At 32.4% G+C, this 15,957-nt stretch overlaps 1 protein-coding gene across 1 annotated transcript; it reads left to right on the plus strand.

The window, feature by feature from the left end:
- Nucleotides 1–842: 842 nt before the first annotated feature.
- Nucleotides 843–1,761, plus strand: LOC143587592 (uncharacterized). Its single transcript, XM_077068840.1, has 2 exons — nucleotides 843–1,181; nucleotides 1,699–1,761. Exons 1-2 carry the CDS (start codon nucleotides 843–845, stop codon nucleotides 1,759–1,761), a joined length of 402 nt encoding a protein of 133 aa, XP_076924955.1.
- Nucleotides 1,762–15,957: the final 14,196 nt, after the last annotated feature.

A 15,957-nucleotide genomic window follows, 5' to 3' on the forward strand; every position in this document is an offset into this window, starting at 1 on the left:
TCATGTATACAAAACACTACCTAAGGGTGTTTAGTTTATAGGAAGAACACATTTGAATCGGCCAAGATATTTCTTATCCATTAAGTTTCAAATAGATGAATGGAAATTTTAACCTTTTGTCGCTTTATAAATATTCATAACGCTCAGTCTGTCACTCACCCATCACCTCCTCCGCCATCAACCACTATCACATCGGCGTATTCAACACTGACTTAGAGTCTCTTAATCACTCAACTTCATACTGATTCAACACTTAATAGTATAAAGGTCGTCAAACAACCTCCAAGTTCAATAACAAATTTTATATTATATTCTTATCATGCTATATCATATCATAGCATTAAGTAATTAAAACGAAAACAAGTAATAAAATTAATTTATCTGAAAAATATATTACACACAATTTGTGTTTTTAATAAAAGTTAAATGACACACTCACGCATTTTAACTAAGCTGTAGTAAATAACAAATGAGGCTTTAGATTTGATGACCCAGATAAGAAATAATTGCAAATTCAAATTGAAAAGCAAACAATGGAATGACCCGATTGGTTATGTATGACCCAAATAAATCCCCATAATAATAATCAATCATTCTCCTCCTCCTCTGTATTCTTGCTGGCAACACTCTCTTCTTCCTTCATCTTCTTCTTAATATTATTATTATTATTAGTATTATCATTCTTCAATCCCCTTAAACCCTAATAATCAACCCAACAAACCATGTTCAATTTCTTCCTCCTCTACACCTTACTCACACTCTCCACCTTCTTATCCCAAATCTCATCCTCCTCCGAACAACCCACCACAATCTACCAACTCCTCAAATCAAACGGCTTACCAATGGGCTTATTGCCCAAAGGCGTCACCAATTTCACATACTCCACAGCCGGACGGTTCGACGTGCATTTGGATCAACCCTGCAATGCCAAATTCGAAGACAAGTTGCACTACGATCTCACTGTTTCTGGGAATTTGACCTACGGGCAGATCGAGGGGTTGTCGGGCATTTCAGCTCAAGATTTGTTTCTGTGGTTTCCGGTTAAGGAAATCCGGGTCGATATCCCGAGTTCTGGTTTGATTTATTTCGATGTGGGCGTTGTTTCGAAGCAGTTTTCGTTGTCGTCGTTTGAAACGCCCAGGGAGTGTCTGGCTGATGATGATCGGGTTATTGCTAGGAAGGTGAGTTTCTTTGACTGACTTTTTTATTTTGGCTTTTGGGTTGGTCATTTGCTAGTTTCACTATTTGAATTGTGAGTTTTGTAAAATTTGAATTTGGGTTGGTAATTTGCTATATGATTTTGGCCTTTTTCTGTTTAGTAGAGTTAGTGAATTTTGATTGGGTTGTGAGTTTTTCTTCATTTTGAATCTGGGTTTTAAATTTTATAGCTTGCAGTTTCTTGTTCTTGGCTTTTGGTTTGTCAATTTGTGTTAGTTTGACTTTCTTTTTTTGTTTGGGTTAGTAGATTTGGTTAATGTGTAATGAATTGGGATTGGATTGTGAGTCTTGCTAATTTTGAATTTGGGTTTGGTTTTCTTGGGTTGCCGTTTCATCTTTTGGGATTTTGGATTATTAATTTGTTGTTAGTTTGACTAACTGGTTTTGACTTTTTCTGTCACTGGATTGCAAGTTGACAATTTTGAATCTGGGTTTTAATTTCTTTTCAATAAAGTTTTAATCTTTTTGTGTGAAATGCAGAATCTTTCAAGAAAGTTTGGAACCCGAAAAACTGATCATCAAGAACATGTGACTGCATTTTAGTAAGTATGAAGTTAAAGATGATTGGAAGCAGCACGAATTCTCAATCAAGTTACGGGTATTTCATTTCTTGCATCTACACTTGTTCTTTAGAAAGGCGAAAAATTTGGTGTGCTTTTTCGGTTTTCTTTGTAAAGTGTAGACTTCATGGTAGCAAGCGACAAAATGACCTTGTTACCATGACTCACTGAGATTCAATCCCATGTCACTTAGATTCGTTAGCCAAAAAGAAAAAGAAAAAAAACACACAAGGAATGCAAGTTCTTATACACACGAGGCAACAGATCAAAGATTGCAAACCAGGTGATTATGTGTTTATTTTGTTTTATATTGTTAAATTCATTAAGTATATGAACATAAAACATCTGTTTGTTGGCAGATGAATTCTCTTTTTGTAGTCATAATTTTCTTTGATAGAATAAATAAGCAATAAATTGCATTCTTTATATTCTTTTACCTTGTTGCATGTTAAAAAAAGAGAGGTTTTTGCAGTCGTGCCGCTGTGACACTACCAATAGCTCTGTTATGAGTGAGATTTTACTCGGTATACATAATATATGTCTGTTTGTATCTTCTTTTCCTTGTTAATCTTTTAAGTTTTAACTTCTTGTCGTCTGATTTCTATTAAACTTTATATATTGTTTTCAAATGTGCACACAATTCAAACGAGAACCATTAAATAATTACAAAACAAAGAAACAACGAAATGGTTCTAATCATTTAATAATTCCGATTTGAACCCTCCTCTATATTATAATATCCAACATGAATCAGTTGCATGTTATATAAAAATGTACTAGCTTGATGCATCTGATGGTTGCTTGTAGATGATGTAGGAGTAAAGTTAGTAGATTTAGTCACCTACTTATGTTGCTAAATTAAGAAATATTAATGTCAATATTAGTTGGTAGGTTGGTTAGTAAGGTTTATCCAACTTTTAAAACCGTTAATTAGGTTGTTTAGATACTTAATTAGTTTGAACAACATAATTAGACATAAACAAATGTGATTAACAAGAATATTAGTTGGGTGGTAGGAGGTGATTTAACTTTTGTTGCAATGTTTATTTATAGGTATCTGCATCATTCAGTAGATGTAGATGTAGATGCTTGAAGTGTACTTGTTGTTCCCATCATGACCTACTTTTGGGTCCAATTTATACTCTCTGTAGGGAAAATGGCTACAAGCTTTGTTTGGAACACCAGCAATTTGCAAAAGGTTGTTTTCATAAACTTCTGTTTCAATCAGCTAACTCAATATAGCTTATTTCTTTTAATTTTTAAAGCATTTGTTTTTCCGGAGAGGATGCTCTATGACATCATCTTTTGTAACGCCTTGCGTTGTGCACGTAATAATTGCAGTCGTTGACATTAATCGCGTTAGCTTTCAATAACTAAACTTAGGAAAACATAAAAACATAATAGTTGTATTCTTATGTTCCAGATTACGCAAAACGCTTGGAGATGAAAGCATTGGTGGTTAGGACCAACTTTAACTAACTTGTCAATATGCTTACTTTTAGGTGGTTTAACTATAGTAACCTGATGTATGGTGCTAAGGATTTCTGTTTTATCCAAATCAACCAAAGGTTCTACCATTACCATACCATTATATGGAGCCACATATGCCCCATCTATTATACGCCCTGCTTGCGGAGCGCACATATAATGTATATATGTGTGAGCCCTTGGGTGGGCAAAAGTAAAATTGCACTAATTTTGACGTTATTTTACTAATCACGTGAAAATAACGTTAAAAGTGGCGGAAGGTTAATCAGGCATCATGTGGTGGCGTTGATAGCCGAAAGACAAGGGCACATGCACCAATCAGCCGGTGTCCCGATGATTGAGTGTTATGTGTCTTATGTCCAAGGCTTGATTCAAAACTACTATCGAGCCGGGGGTCTCACCGGAAGCAGCCTCTCTATCCCTATGGGATAGAGGTAAGGCTGTCTACATCTTACCCTCCTCAGACCCTACCATAGCATTGCTATTGGTGGGATATACTGAGTACGATATGCCCCATCTATTTCTTTTAGATGAAAAAAAAGTCTGTTAAGTGGTAGTGGCCATTTTGTCATGAGGTGAAACATCGTGTGCAAGCTAATTTATAAGAGAACATAGAAAAATGTTATGGTAATAGTATCATAAATAAGTGAAACTTTAGTAGTATGTTGTATACATTGATGACTACATTACATGATACATAAATGTCACACAATGCCATTTGATGCTTACTCTATATATACTTTAGTGTAATTATTGATGCATATGCTGCATGTTTACTAACCATACTTCAGTATAATCATTGCTACATGTCTATGTTTAACCGAATGGCGAGCTTTCGAAATAGTGCATTGTTGCATTTGTTGCATATGCATTCTTGGTATAGTGTATGCATCGGTAATTACACTACATGTGTTACTTGTTGCATGCACAATAACTGTTTAGTGCGCATAGTTGCATACACTAGATGGGTTCGGTATTTTGGTTTGTTCTCTTTCGATATGTTAGTGTTTGGGTTTAGAGGAAGAGAAGTTGATCCTCGAATCCAATTTATATCATGTCTCTCTTTTGATTTTCATTCGGATTGCATTTTCCTAGTTATTCCTTTTGATTTCATAGTAGAGTTTACATTATATAAACAATTTTGGTTTTATTATTATTGTATGATCTTTATTTCATCGATTTTTTTATCTGTTCTGCTTGAATTCTCTACAGAATCCATACATGTAAAATAGGTTTAGATGAGTGAGTAAGAAATCATATGTAACTATACTCTAATTTGGTGATATTCTCATTTTAAACATCCTCCTACACTATATTTCGGTGGGTTCAAGCGAGAACCATTAATTGCAATACTATCGTAAGCATCCTCGTCAGGGGCGGACCTAGCCTTTTAGCAGGGGTAGCCTCCGCTATCCCTCAACTTTTCGTTGATAGTGTAAAAAATTATTTTTTTGGGCAGGTTTTCATATTTCGTTACCCCTGAAAAATTATGACGTTACCCCTATTTGTTTAAAGCTCAACCAATTTAAAAGTTCAATCAAAGAAAAGCCCAACCAAAGTTTAAAGCCCGAACCATTTAAAACTCATTAACCATTTTCAAAAATAATACTCGTTTGAAAATTGGAAATTAGACAGACATTAAACAGCGTTGCACCAGACACCGCACTCGACACCAATTTGAGATTGAAGTTATAATATGGTTTTAGATATGCAAATTTAAGAACATGAAAATAGTTTGTTAGAAAATATGTATGGTTTAAATCCTTTAAATTCATTTTCTAAGTTTGATATATCTAAGATAGTGTCATTTTATGAGATGCGTCCGAATGATTTTAGTAATGAAGAAAGATGGTGTATTTCGAGTGATGATCTTACGACTTTTTATCACACTTTAAAGGAAGATTATAAATTTGCAAAAATGGGTGTAATGTGTGACCTTGCTCGTGTAATGGTCAAAACGGGAAAGCACACCACTTTTTCTTTAGTTTAACGAATATTAAATCTAGCGTTGGTTTTACCGGTTGGTTGCAACCGTTGAAAGATGTTTTTCTAAAATGAAACTTATCAAGACGGATTTGTGCAACTGAATGGGTGATGAGTATTTGAACAATGCTTTAATTTATGCGGTTGAAAGAGAAACGTTTGATAAAGTAAAAGAAGAGGATGTAAGGTCTCGATTTCAAGCTTTCAAAAACCGAATAGGAGAAATTTGCACCCTATGTGTTTAAATGTATTTATTATCGTGTTTCTATACATCAAGGGCGGCTATGAGGCAGGGTAGGGTGGTCGACCGATCCCGGCCCGACACCCGATAAGCCTGAATTTTTTTAATTTTATATATATATATATATATATATATATATATATTGAAAAAAATGTGTATTTTAATGTTTAAACCTTATTACTCACTAATTTAAGGGCCAATTTTTTTTCTCCTTCGGCCTAAAAAATTTTCACGATTCTCAGACACGGCCCTGGTTTACATTGTGTGAAATACGATAAAAAAAATTTTTTTAAACGTTACCCCTGAAATTGATGTCTAGATCCGCCACTGATCCTCGTGCATCTAATCAAACTAATATATTAAAGCAACTAGTTTTAGAGCCCGTGTCACACACGGGATAATTTAAATTATAAAATTATAAGTAAAACAAATAATTACATAGCGTATATGAAAAAAATGTATTATATCTATGCTTGTATCTATACAATGTGTACATAAATTGATTTTATTTATATCACAAAATGATTTTTTAAATGAACTTAAAAAAAATGCCCATTCAAAACGTACCCGAGAATGCTTCTTTCTATTGAAAAATTCATTCTCGGTGTCATGTATGTATGAAAGAATTTTGGTTATGAACTAATTTCGGAAATAAGACTTCTCATACGATAGTAGTTGTAACCATTCAGCCTAAATACAAAAGGAGCGTTACCTTTATTGATATATTTATCAATTTACCACCCATCAAAGGAAAGTAGAACATTAAATTTAACAATGGATGTTCTTCAAGAACTATGTTTTTCTGAGCTACACCAAGAAATATTTTGATAAGTTTCAGAGGGCTTCTCGACTGTTTCATAATGACAACATAAAAAACATGTTAACCTATTCAATTTTGTGAATATTTTGTTTCATTTGAGCATAGTTTAGCATGTCATGCTTCCCATACGATGTTCTGATCACCACTGAAAGAAAAATTAATGTTGACATAAATATTTCAAATTTGATAAAAGTTAAGCATTGATAGGCATATGGGAGGCATGTCTAAAGTGTTCGCAATGTTTTCTTAAATTTTAATAGTTGAGGGGAAAATAGTCAGTTTGCTAAATCCCGAACCTTTTGATTATTTCAAAAAATACACTTAAAAATAAATTTGAAACCCGAATCATATTTAAAATTTTAACTTTCATACTTTTGACGTTTTAAAGTCAACACTTTGAACCCAAAACAAATTTGACGATAAATCTATTTTGCATTCTCAAACTTTTAAAAATACTCAAAATTTTCATTTTTGACCATAACAAATTTTGACAAAAATGTAGTTAACTAGAACCAATCTATTTACCAACTTTTGACCCATAAAATCAAATTTAAGTTCCACAAAAACCCGAAATAATTTTCATTTGAGAAACATTATTTATTGTTGATTTTTGGAATTCACTAAGTATTTTGATTTTGAATATATAGTAAAGTAATATGTTAATAATTATATTTATAAAAATATATCGATATTATATAAATATAATGTAAAAGGAAAGTGAATAATTATTGATTTATTACATATATTAGGGTATATTAGTTTTGGAGGGAAAAAAATATAAAAATTAACCAAAACATGACAAGCGTCAACATTTATTTTACTTTATTAGAATAGATAGATACATACTCCACATGGCTTTCAAATATGTCATTCACATGAAATGCCAACTAATCAATTTCCATTTATACATATTCAACCTAATTAACTAATTTTTTAATTACCATTCATTCAATTTAATAATTTTTTATGTTAAATGATATAACATATAACAATTAATACATTTATTACTATTTAATATTTATTAATTACCTCAATTAAACCAATTATTACTTTCTTAAAATTATATTATTAACAATTTCTAATTAACTCAATTAAGTTATTACATCGGAAAAAATGGTTCCGAGAATAAATGGTTTCAATAGCTTGATTAATTGATTTAATTTTTTTAACAAAGATATTACACATTTAAGGGTCAAAAGTGTCTGTTACAAGTTGATTACATTTGGGCATAAAAATTGGATCATAGTTTAAAAGAAGTTATAGCAGTTTGATATATTTAAGGTTCAATGATACGGTTTGTTATCAAACAGTTTATAATATTTCACTAATAATTTGCCCTTATACTATTTTTATGGCTATCTCAAATTTTTTTTAAACAATTGCGATTAACCCGTAATGGACAAAACCAATCCACTCATAGTCGGTAAACGACATAACCAATGGTGTTGTGACTAAGGTCGTTTCACTATATGTGAGTGAGCAGACTTGACTAATTTCAACAAAAAGAAGGTCATGGTTATTTTATGTGTGTGTGTGTGTGTAAGATTCAACCTCTTGCTTTACATGACTCTTAAAAATAAATGCAAAAGCCACAATGTTACATAAAAGTTTATATGTAGAAACAAAGATAAATTTATTGTTCATGTCAGCTTAGTTTTTATGCTAATTTAAAAAGGCGGATCAGGCTCATATTTAGTTCAGGTCAATAGTTCTTTAGTAAAATTATTTCAGCTCGAAACAGGTTATAAACGGAAAGTGTTCGGTTCGAAACAGGTTGTTTTAAAAGAATATCAAATTGGTTAGGTCAAAACATGCGTGTCAAAAAGGGTTATGATTCGAATAAACTCGTGTCGAATCGTGTTGTTTTAATCATAGTATTTTCTAACTTAAAAAATAAAATTCACTATCCATGTATTCTTTGTTTTATATTAATTTAAACATGCGGATCAGGTTCGTGTTTGGTTCAAACCTAATGAAAACTTTTTCCATTGAATTATTTCCTTTATGAACAATTTTTGTTTAAATTCTTCGTCACTATTATAATTAGTGTAATATATAATTTAATTTATGAGAAATTTTTATACCTTACTAAATTATTTGGCATTATGGATTTAAATAATTATAATTGTTTTATATGATTGATTTCACTTATAACTTGTATCAAATATGTAAATATTTTTTTATTGACATCATATCATTTTTCAGCCCGTGTAATACACGGGTTATTAACCTAGTCTTGAAACATATACCATCTTCTTCTCTAACTTCATCTCCAACGGTTTCAATCGTACAAAAATATATCTCTTCTAAAAAAAACCTACAAAAATGAATCCTAAAAACAACCCGAACTATCCATTCACCCCTTTCGTTGAATGGTTAAAAACTAAAAAAAAAATTAAAAACAATATATATACACATATACCATCTTCTTCTCTAACATTTTCAATCATACAAAAATACATCCCTTCTCCAAAAAAAGCCTACAAAAATGAATTCTAGAAACAACCCGAACTATCTATTCCCCCCCTTTCGGCCAATACCATGCTTTGCAAAACCAACCGAACCAAACGAGCCTAAACTTTCCATGGCTTGGTTTCGGCCAACACCCTACTCCGCAAAACCAACAAACCAACTTCCCGAACACCGGAAACCGATCAAACCTAACCTATCCATTTCCTTTTCCCGATCCGAACTTAAACATGTACTCCAAATTCCTCAACCCCCAAAACCCCATGCCGGCGTTCAGGTCTAGCCAACCGAAGCCGAAGACGGTGCCGGTGACTCAATCGGCGCGGGCCTCCGGTTTAACCTGAAAGGCAGCTTGTAAACACAAAAAGAAGGAATTGGGGGAGTCGGCGGCGCCACGTGAGTACTTAGTGTGGACGGAGGAGGAGGAGGAAGTAGTTCTCACACGAGCTTGGATCGCCATTTCGGAGAATCCCGACGTGTGTAAGTTATTAATATTAAGTATTTATTTAAAATTAATATTAATTGTGAAAATAATTTTAATTTTAGTAAACTATCAAACCGCCGGAATATTTTGGAAGAAAATATTTGAAGTTTGGCTCGAGATAAAGGGCAAACCGGTTGAATACTGGGGTAAAGAAGCGGTTCAAGCCCAATGGAAGGTCATAAACCAAGAATGCCAAAAAATATGTTGGGATATACAACCGATTGAAGGGACCCGGTGTGTGTAGCGGGCAAAACGACGCCAACATCCAATCTCGAGCGTTAACCGACTTTCGAACTAAGGGCAATCAGAAGGGCGGAAAGGGAAGACATTTAGGCATTAAACTTCTTGAGAGAAACTTCGGGTTTGTCCGAAATGGAACCGTCGAAAACCCGGGCTACAAAACGGTTGAAAACCTCGTCTTCGACAAATCCGAGCCCGCAACACCTTCCGATGCTCGTAACTTCCACTTCGTTGACGAAAATGAGGATGACGCAATTAATTTAGGGGACGACGTACAAGAGTTGGCTCGACCCCCGGGAGAGGAAGAAAAAAGAATGGAAAAAATGTGAATGGTTCGTCGTTAACACAAGCCGATGTGGGGGCCCACGAAGAACTGGTCCGATTAAACGATATGTTTGGTTGTTTCGAAACCCAAAATGTGGAACGTACCGCTGCAATCTAACATAACAACGAAATCAACGAACAACTTGCCGGTCTATTTGAATTGCGGCAAATGGGACAAGACTACGAGTTCCTCATCTCAAACGGGTTTCACGAAGAGGTCGCATTATTGGAAGAACGACGAGTAAAAAAATGCACGAATTTTACAAGCTAAGAAATTAGTTTTTATTTTTATGGTGTTTTATTGTTATGTATTTTTTTTAATTTTAATGTATTTATTTATTTAATTTATTGAGTTTTTATTTGTTTAATTTAGTTATAAAAAGAAAATAAAAAAAGATGACGTAGCGATGTGATTGTGCTACAAAACCATTACACCCATAAAACAAAACTTACCCTTTTACTAACTAGGCGACACATGTCACTTATCCCCCCGATTATTACTCCCCATTACACATAGCCTAATAATATAAGTTATGCATTGATTGTTAACTCTTTAATAGTATATATTTTATACATTGATTGTTGGGTTTCAGTGGTAATCAGTCAAAATTTATTTATTAAAACCCGGTTCAATAAATATGCCAAACAATAATTAACCCAATTATTATATATAACAACTAGCATAGCTACCCGTGTATTACACGGGTTTAACAATTTAAAGGACGCCCATTGAAAAAACGTTTAAACATAAAGGACCAATTTTGCTATTCTGTCTTTAAATTATGTAAGTAATAAAAAACTCAGGATATATGAAATATTATAAACATGCATATCCCCAAATTACATTTTAAAGAAAGATCATTTCAAACTTTTGTATATCGATGACATTATTACAGTTTTTTTTTTCTTGTGGCCTATATCAAGATGTCATGCGCAAAATTTAATAACTTAGACAAATTATACATGCAATGAGATATTATTGTGAGCTAACATATAACCTAAATAGACTAACATATGTACCTCTTCAAACTTTTGCACGAATTGATTCTTCTTTGACTTGTTAGTAGTTTAAAGGAAACCAGAATGCACAAAATGTTACTTCTAGAAATTTGACCTGTATCAAATAAAAAATATTATGACAATAAATATTGACTTTGAATCTAATCCGAAACCAAATTTTAAATTTCTAAAATCAGTCTTTTGATATGTCACCAAAGTCATGATCCCAAAGATTTGTCACAAAGTAATGACCTGAAAGTTGAAACACACTTTGGCCTGCTAACTCTTTTTAAATAAAAATGTTTTAAAAAAAACACTCGACCTGTATCAAATTATGAATCGATTAACAATATTTTGCAGTAAAAAAAACGTTGTTCCTAAACTGCCCCTGCTAATGATTATAACCTGAAATCATTTTTTTGCAAATTGTCCAAAACCCTTTATTCAGTTTAACTAATCTATTGTAAAAATTGACTATGACAAAATACTTTTTTGCACTCAGAAACTTATAAAATTCCGAAGATCAATCCTTAGTTCCTTAGCTACTTTGTTTCTTTTTTCACACCTCTTTGTTGATTACTAAAAGACTACTTATAATAGTACTAATGATGATACAAATAATATTAGTAACAATAATATTATTTTTATTCCATATTTATTATTAATATTAATATTTATCAATTATTAGTTTGCATTTATTATGAGTATTATGCTTTTAAAAAACCACCTCGACTTGTATCAAATTACGAATCGATTAATAATATTTTGCAATAAAAAAAACGTTGTTCCTAAACTGTCCATGCTAATGATTATAACTTGAAATCATTTTTTTTTTCAAATTGTCCAAAACCCTTTATTCAGTTTAACTAAACTATTGTAAAAAATTGACTATAACAAAATACTCTTTTGCAATCAAAAACTTATAAAATTCCGATGATCGATCCTTATTTTGTTAGCTGCTATGTTGTTTTTCCACACCTTTTTGTTGATTACTAAAAGGCTACCTATAATAGTACTAATGATGATACAAATAATATTATTAACAATAATATTATTTTTATTCCATATTTATTAATTATTAGTTTGCATTTATTATGAGTATTTATTATTTATTTGTATTTATTAGTTCATATGTGGCAAAGTGGGAGATTAAAAAGCCTTATGCAATGCCACATAGGATAGAGAGTTGTTAGAAGATGCCATGTGGAATTAGGGGTTTTCTTTTATTACTTATTAGCTTTAGAAACCCGTGTATTACACGGTATAAGTTAATATATAAATTACAATGAATAATTTAATACAAATAAAATAAAAGATAATCAAATTTCTTTATATTATGTAAAAAATGTATTATAAATATAGTCGCTTTATATCATTATTTGAATTTTAAATCGAGAATGGGTTCTTCTACCATCGGTATACAATAATGAAGCAATGCCACCGGAAGCACCATTTAAACCAGTGAGGCCTTTAGATCTGAAAGATGTAGGTAAAGTCTTTTACAAAAATGTTTTACACAACATCCTAAACATTAAACCCTAAACCATAAACCAAAAAAGACACAAGATTTTTCATTTTGAACAGCTTTCATGATGTCCTTATAAATACACTGTTGTTCAACTGTCACAATAGTTTTATACTAAATATAAAAAAATTGTAAAATTCGTCTATAATTTTTAAGGCTTATTAAACATTGAATATTTGTAAAAAGTAAACAAAATTATTATAGTTTTCTTCAATATGAAGATGTCTCAAAATTTAACTGTTAGTGTACTCTTAAAACATAAACTCTTTTATATACATTTTAATTTAAAAAAAATATATTTATGACACGTAATTATTATATATATTTATATTTTTTTTTATATTAAGTATGTTTACAATATAATTTATAGCATTAATAATTCAATAAATGTAGATTGATTAATTAATATAGTATGTTGAATTTATAATTAATACTATGTTTAGAACCAATATATTTTTTTTCCATCAATATAAGAGAAGTGATTTAGGCGGGAATTTAATAGTGAGAATTAACCTCAGAATGCTGTGTGTCAAGAATTATTTTCTTTTATTAGTATAGGTAGATGTAAGATGTAAGATTTCAAGGTTTGGTGCCGCTGGATGCTTATTGGTCCATGTGGCACCAATCATGTGCGGCCACTTCAGTTTTTTTTTGTGTTGTTTTGTAACGTTCTGATTCGTAACGAACGTAATAAAAATCAACTGAATGCCGCTTTATTTTTGTTTTTGTTCCGGTACTATAACGAATGTGGTGGAAACCGATCGAATATGCACAGATTCACCGTCTCAACGTCCAGAATTGGCAATGGTCAGCTTTTACCGACCGACGCCACTCCATTGGTCCACCACAATTTTTATAATTTTTTGTTTTAGTTCCCGTAAAACAATGCACGAAACCGAAACCGAAATCGAAACTAACTGAATTCTCTTAAACTTACTGCCTCAATGCTTGGGACCGACAACGCTTATGTTTTACCCCTGCCCCGGCGCAACGCGCCGAGTAAAACACTAGTTAATTAACATATGCGCAGTGGAAATAAAACAAGTAATTAACACTTTCACGTACCTGACAGGATCCGGTTACAAAACGCATACGATCACGGTAATAATAAACAATTTATTTTTAAATACCGAAGAAATAAATATAAATAAATAACCGGTTGAGAAACCGAGGGTTAACGGGCGTCGTTAGGTGACGAAACGAAAACGATCCGGCGGTGGCTGTGGTGCTCTGAAACATCAATGAAGCAACGACGGTTGGGAAGGGGTGTGGTGGCAAGGCAGCAACAGCGGTGGAGCACGGCTGGTGCTCGGCGGCGACTGACTGCAGTGGTATTCTGGTTGCTGCCGTGAAAACAGAATAATAGGAAGAGCACGTGGGGACTTCAATTGGTACGTGGAACAGGGAATTATATTAGCCTGCTCAAATTTTATGCAATGTTCTCCAAGTAGCAAATATCTATCTATAATAATATATATAAACGAAAACCCTAAAATCCTACGTGACGCGAAGTGGTTGCTCATCTTTTTATGAAAGCCACCAGATTGCTTGATTTTTAAATGGAGGCTTCTCATTGATTTAACCCAAATTCATGGGTATGGGTCTTACCAAAACCAGATAGCTCTTAAATGAGTTATAACATCTCATTAAATTAAAAATTAATCTTACCAATTATTTGATATGAAAATCCAATAAAATAGGGATATATTAAAATTTAATATCCAATTTAAAAAGAAAAAGATATTATTTATAATTAATAAACAATATTATAGTAAAAAACATAAGCGGGTCATAGGTCACAAAATCCAGATAGCTTTTAAACGGGTTATAACATATCATTTATTTTTAAAACTCTTTCATCATCAAACCTTAAGTATATTATTAATTTTCTTACAATAAAGAAAATTAAAATCCAAAAAATAAGTATTAAAAAAAGAAAAATGTAAAACAACCATTCTCTCAAGCCATTAGATTACTTTATTTGTAAATGAAAGCTTCTCAAGCATTTGGGTCGAATTCACAGGTAAAGGTCTCACCAAACCCAGATAGCTCTTAAACGGGTTATAACATCTTATTATATTAAAAAATAATCTCATCAAATATTTGATATGAAAAATCCTATAAATAGGGATATACTAAAAATTAATATCCTATTTTATTTAAAACAAAGATATTATTTATAATTAAGAAGCAATTTTATAATAAAGAAAATAAACAGGTAATGGGTATCACCAAACCCAGATAGCTTTTAAACCGGATTATAACATATCATTTATTTGTGAAAGCATTTCATCATCAAACCTTAAGTATATTAATTATTAACTTTTTACAATAAATAAAATTAAAATCCAAATATACATATATAAATATTAAAAACGAATAATGTAAAACAACCCCCGTTAGGTTAATAAAAATCAATAAGATTATAACGTTAATGTAGCGTTTGGTATGTAGGAATGATAAGGGAAATGGAATGATTCATTGTATGGGAATGAAAAAAGTGGTGTTTAGTTGCTCAATAGAATGGAATCATCCATTACACATGGAATCCCATTCTATTAAAACCATTCCTTCTCACCCCCCTTCTTTTTTTTCATTTCATTCCTTCTACACCCTACTTTCTCAACATCACCACTACCTAACAACAACAACCACCACTACCATCGTCACCACCAACACCTAACCGCCACCGTCACCACCACCTCCACCACCACCACCCTACCACCAGTGCAACCACCCTCACCGCCGCTGCCACCATTGTCACTATAACCACCGTAAACAATTTCACCGCCGCGCCTAACCATCACCGTCACCACTACTTTCACTGCCTGACCACCACCACCGTCGCCACCATCACTACCAATGCTATCACCACCACCCCGCTGCCACTGCCACCACCATTTTCGTCACCAAAGCTAACCCCACCACAGTTGTCATTGATTTTTTATTTTATAATTTTTTTTGCTAAAAAATATTTTTGGATAGGAGTATTTTTATTATTTCTATTTCATTCATACATTTTTTTTGGATATCAAACAACATTAAGTAATAATTCATTTAATTCACATATGTTAACCAAACAAGACAAAGTAATGGAATAATCCATTTCATTCCATTCATTCTCCCATTCCATTTCCCTTTCATTCCATTACCTCCAACCAAACATACCCTAATCTTATACTTATCATTATTAAATCCTAACCGAGCCTTCAAAGCCCAAAGCAGTAAACTTTATTTATTTTTTATTTATATTTAGTATAAATAATAATTCCGTTAACTATTCTTCAATAACGGTTAACAAATTTAAGCAGATTTTATGCTCGTTACCCAAGGTGTAACTTTTGCGGGTCATAACTCGGTTGGCCGTGCTAACTTACTCGAACAGGTCCATTATTTCCAATAGTCTCCCACTTGGATGGCTTTCGATTAAGCTACTTAACGCTGACAGCTAGCGGTGCTCTAGCTACACATGGCTGCCCCCCCAACAAGGTATGACACTTTAAAGTCATTAACCAAAACATCTTGGAACATCATGTTGCTAGACAATGAGTTTATGGTAATCGTTGTCATCTATCCTTTCCGTATAAGACATCAATTGAACAATGA

Source organism: Bidens hawaiensis, unplaced genomic scaffold, assembly GCF_021521415.1.
Source record: "Bidens hawaiensis isolate Kalapana, Puna unplaced genomic scaffold, B.hawaiensis_p1.1 tig00035579_1, whole genome shotgun sequence".
NCBI classification, from domain to species: domain Eukaryota; kingdom Viridiplantae; phylum Streptophyta; class Magnoliopsida; order Asterales; family Asteraceae; genus Bidens; species Bidens hawaiensis.

What these genes read in the sequence shown, in the direction of transcription:
- LOC143587592 (XM_077068840.1), top strand. Translation starts at nt 843, where the DNA reads ATGGGCTTATTGCCCAAAGGCGTCACCAATTTCACATACTCCACAGCC. An exon ending in ATCGGGTTATTGCTAGGAAG is followed by an intron (nt 1,182 to 1,698) that starts GTGAGTTTCTTT and finishes TGTGAAATGCAG; the next exon opens with AATCTTTCAAGAAAGTTTGG.